Source organism: Trichechus manatus, unplaced genomic scaffold (assembly GCF_000243295.1).
Source record: "Trichechus manatus latirostris isolate Lorelei unplaced genomic scaffold, TriManLat1.0 scaffold00092, whole genome shotgun sequence".
NCBI classification, from domain to species: Eukaryota; Metazoa; Chordata; class Mammalia; order Sirenia; family Trichechidae; genus Trichechus; species Trichechus manatus.
In genome coordinates, this window is record NW_004444028.1 from 5,597,195 (window position 1) to 5,601,347 (window position 4,153).

The 4,153-nt window shown below is 46.7% G+C and overlaps 1 protein-coding gene across 1 annotated transcript in view; it reads right to left on the reverse strand.

The window, feature by feature from the left end:
* The window catches only part of MAP3K13 (mitogen-activated protein kinase kinase kinase 13), a 50,209-nt gene that overhangs the window by 15,172 nt on the left and 30,884 nt on the right, over window positions 1-4,153 (reverse strand). The window contains exons 8-9 of the mRNA XM_012557243.1: window positions 3,441-3,557; window positions 2,405-2,542 (exon numbers count right to left, since the gene is read on the reverse strand). Coding sequence (XP_012412697.1) covers window positions 2,405-2,542; window positions 3,441-3,557 — 255 coding nt within the window. The remainder of the gene's footprint in view (window positions 1-2,404; window positions 2,543-3,440; window positions 3,558-4,153) is intronic.

A 4,153-nucleotide genomic window follows, 5' to 3' on the forward strand; every position in this document is an offset into this window, starting at 1 on the left:
GGGATGCTATGAGTCAGGATCGATTCAATGGCAGTGGGCTTAGATGAAATTGAGCAGCGTCAGGCAGCAGGAGGTGGTCTTTCTTCTCTTCCAGGAGCAGTACAGCTAAAGGCTTGTCTGAGCACAGAGCTTCCAGGTGTTACTGGTTTGTGATAAGATGGGTAGGGTGCTGTGCTGCTTCAGCAGCCTCCCGTCCCGGATGGCAATGTTCTGTGGTCAGCGGGCCAACCTGTGTCCTGGAAGGGACCTGGACTGAGGAGGGCCTGGGGCCCTTGCTGAGGACAGAGAGCCTCCAAGGCCCGTGAGAGGCAGCCACTTAACAGCAACTAAGGTGTTGTGGCGGGGCCTAGAGCAGAGCCGAGGTGAAAGAGTCCCAAGTCAGGTGAAGGCTGCTTTTATTGAACCTGCCGGTGCAAACATCCCAGAATAACGCTGACATACCACTTTACAGTTTATAAAGCACTTCACAGTATATAAACTGCTACCATGATTACAATATCCATTTTACTGATAACGGCGCTGAGGGTCAGAGAGGCTAGGGGCTCGTGTTCATCACGAGGCTAGCGAACGGCAGAATTTATCATTTAACACAAAGCACAGCGTTCTTCTAACTCCAAAGCATAGATTCTTTCTTTATTCTAAGTGTCTCCTTTTTATGAGGTATTTAGACGATCTTAATGGGCTCTACTCACTTGTAACAGGCTTGGGGGGGGGGCCCATAATTAAACTCTGACCCCCTCCTTGCCCTCGTGGGGGGCCCATAATTGAACTCTGACCCCCTGCTTTATGCTAACTTAGCTAGAAAAGAGTCAATTCTCCATTATCTGGGAGGAATGAGGCTCTAGCAGATAAAAATTTACTGGAGGAGTATTCTAAGATTAACTAATATAAGGAGAATGGGTTGTAACTACGAGAAATGGCAGTCTTTATTTAAGTATTCAAAAACTCATTTTTGAGCACCTATGATTAGCTAGGAGACCTGGTGGTATAGGGATTAAGAGCTCAGCTGCTAACCAAAAGGTTGGTGGTTCGAATTCACCAGCTGCTCCTTGGAAGCCCTATCGGGCAGTTCTACGCCATCCTATAGGGTCACTATGAGTTGGAACCAACTTGATGGCAACATTATTTTTTTTTTTATGACTTGCTAGGTGCTTTCATAGATGTTATCTCATATAAACTCCACGGAAACCCGATACAGGCATGGAATGAGGGGAACTACCTGGCTAGATACAGATAATTATCAAAGCCTCTGCTTTTCAATTTTTTAAATTATTATTATTTTGGTGAAAATAAACACAGTCATACATCATTTCAACAATTTCTACACGTACAACTCAGTGACACTGACTACATTCAAGTTGTACATTCTTGCCATCCTTCTCCAAACTGTTCCACCACCATTGACTTAAACTCATTGCTAAGCTTCTCATCTAACCTTTTGAGTTGCTGTTGTCAACTTGATCTCACACAGATAATTCTTTAAAAGAGCATACTGCTCAAGGCAGACATTCCTTTCTAATTAAGATAAACTATTTTTTGGTTCAACGAAGACTTCAGGGGATAGTTTTGGTTCCAAGTCCCTGCTTTTGATTTTGGTGGTGGGTTTGCAGGCATTTATTACGTTATTAAAAATAACTAACTCAATGAAGAAACAAAAGTGGGCCACGTGTAGACCAATATGTCATAAATCAAGAATGATGATTACCAATTCTGGGCACTAACGGTCATAAAAAGAAAAAGAATCACACCATTTTACCCTTGAGGACACTGGGGTTGAAAGAGGTTAAGCGACGTGCCCCCAGCGACAGTTTATAACAGGCAGAGCTAGGATTTGAATCCAGGCCCGCTTGCTCCCCAGTGTTAAGACTAAATATTTATGCCTGAGGTAGTCAGGAGTCCTAGTGGTGCAGTGGTTAAGAGCTTGGCTGCTGACCAAAAGGTCAGCAGTTCAAATCCACCAGCCTCTCCTTGGAGACCCTATGGGGCAGTTCTACTCTGTCCTATAGGATTGCTATGAGTCAGGATTGACTTGATGGCAACAGGTTTGGTTTTTTTGGTTAGGTGGTAAAAACTCGATTCCTAGAGTCCATGAAGTGGAGCCCTGGTGGGGCAATGGTTCAGTACTTGGCTGATAACTGAAGGTTAGCAGTTCAAACCCACCAGCTGCTCCTCAGTTCTACCCTGTCCTGTAAGGTCGCTATGAGTCCAAATTGACTCTACGGCAATGGGTTTGGTTTCAAGTCCATGACACACTCTCTCCCACCTTCATGGTCTGTTTTATCCAGAGGTAAGTGTGCCAGTGACGCCCACCCTCATCTGATAATGCGTCATCTCTATGGGGTGTTCTCCGTCCCCTGGACCCCCACTGCTCCCACGTGAACGCTAGTCGGTTCAGGCGTCTCACCGTCTGGTCTGTACCCCCGGTTTGTGAGGTGTGCATTTCCTTTTCATGAGTCTTTCCATGGCGTTGGGGTGGATTATGGGGCGGACAGGGTGCCGTTTGTAGGTCCCAGGGTACTTCTTCTCCACTGCTTGCTCACGCCTGCAGAACGAAGGAAGACATGTCAGTCACTGCAGATGGAAAAGACGGCAGAATGTCTTCACAGGCTAATTCCACCAACAGGTTCTGTCTACACGTGGACAGATTCAGGCTATCTGAATAACGAGGCTGGCTCTTCAGGTTTAAAATGGGGGGGGAGTGTGGGGAGGATACTAAATTCAAACTAACCGGACTTCATCCTGCCCTTCAGCTCACAGATGGACTCAGAGGCTGACCTTCCCTTCCTCAGCACACCTTGTGGGGGTCACAGTACAATGGCAGATGTCCTTCTTATTATCATCAGCTACCTTTGTGGTCAGGACCCCAAGGTTTTCTTGCCACCATCAAGAATACCTTCAACCACTTTCAGAAGCCATCTTACTTCCCCTGGGGGCAACTGGCACAGTTGGTTAAGTGCTCAACTACTAACCAAAGGTTGGTGGTTCAAATGCATCCCGAAGTGCCTCGGAAGAAAGGCTTGGTGATCTGCTTCCAAAAGTTCACAGCCTTGAAAACCCTGTGGAGCGCAGTTCTACTCTGAACACACCTGGGTCCACATGACTTGGAACTGACTCAATGGCAACTGGTTTGGTTTTGTTTTTTTATCCTAACCAAGCTCTTCTTGAAATGGGGACACCTCTGAACTACTCAGCAGAGTGAAGCTGCAAATACCTGTCAAATGCATGTTTCCCGATAACCAGCAGCAGCTCTAGGGGCAACTCCACTCACCGTCAGCCTCATCAGGGACAGGGACCTGTGCACAGCCCATCCCTTAAGGAACATTGGGCAAATGAAGAAAATATCTGCCCGTTCTGAGTAGCAGCAACATGGAAGGGTAACACATTTCTGCGGACTGACAGGCCCAGATCAATCAGGGCAGACCCCCAGTCTGGATACATACTTAATGAGCTCCTTCTCCCGCATTTCCAGCTGCAACATGATGGCGCTCAGTTCCATGTATAAATTATTAGCTCGCTCAAGCTTTCTCTCATAGTGCTCACGGATATCCAAAGCATGCCTATCGAAGAAAATGCAGGATTAGCGCGGTGGCAGGCCACCTTGGAGGAGAACGGAGGTCAGCTTGGATGAAATCAGGAACAAAGCATTTGCCCGAGGGTCCTCTAAATCTAGGGCTCCTTCATACGATGCAACATCTTGGACAAAATGGACTGGGTGATGGGAAAGCTAAACTCCCCACTTGGTTCACCCTCAGAGGCCACAGCCAGCCATGCACAATAGCCAGAAGAGCCACAGACAGACCCGAATGTGATCTGTGCGGCCTTTGCCGGGTTGTGTTGGCAGGCCCCACATCCATCTCTTTAGCCTCGTTCACTAACCTTGAAACCACTTTTGGTGTCAATAGCTTAATAAAAACACAGTACAATATACTCGTATTGTAACGGGAATACGCAGTTAAAGCTGACACCACGATCCGTTGTTTACGTTTATCCACGGCCCACACCTTGTCTCAGACTGTGTTCATCTGTGCACGCGTTTTGTTCGTATCCCTTAATAGATTATAAACATCTGAGGTCATGGACTAAATATTACACATTTCTGGCCTTCCATGACACCTAGGACGGTAGCTGAATGAACAAAGAGAATTTTGTTGTA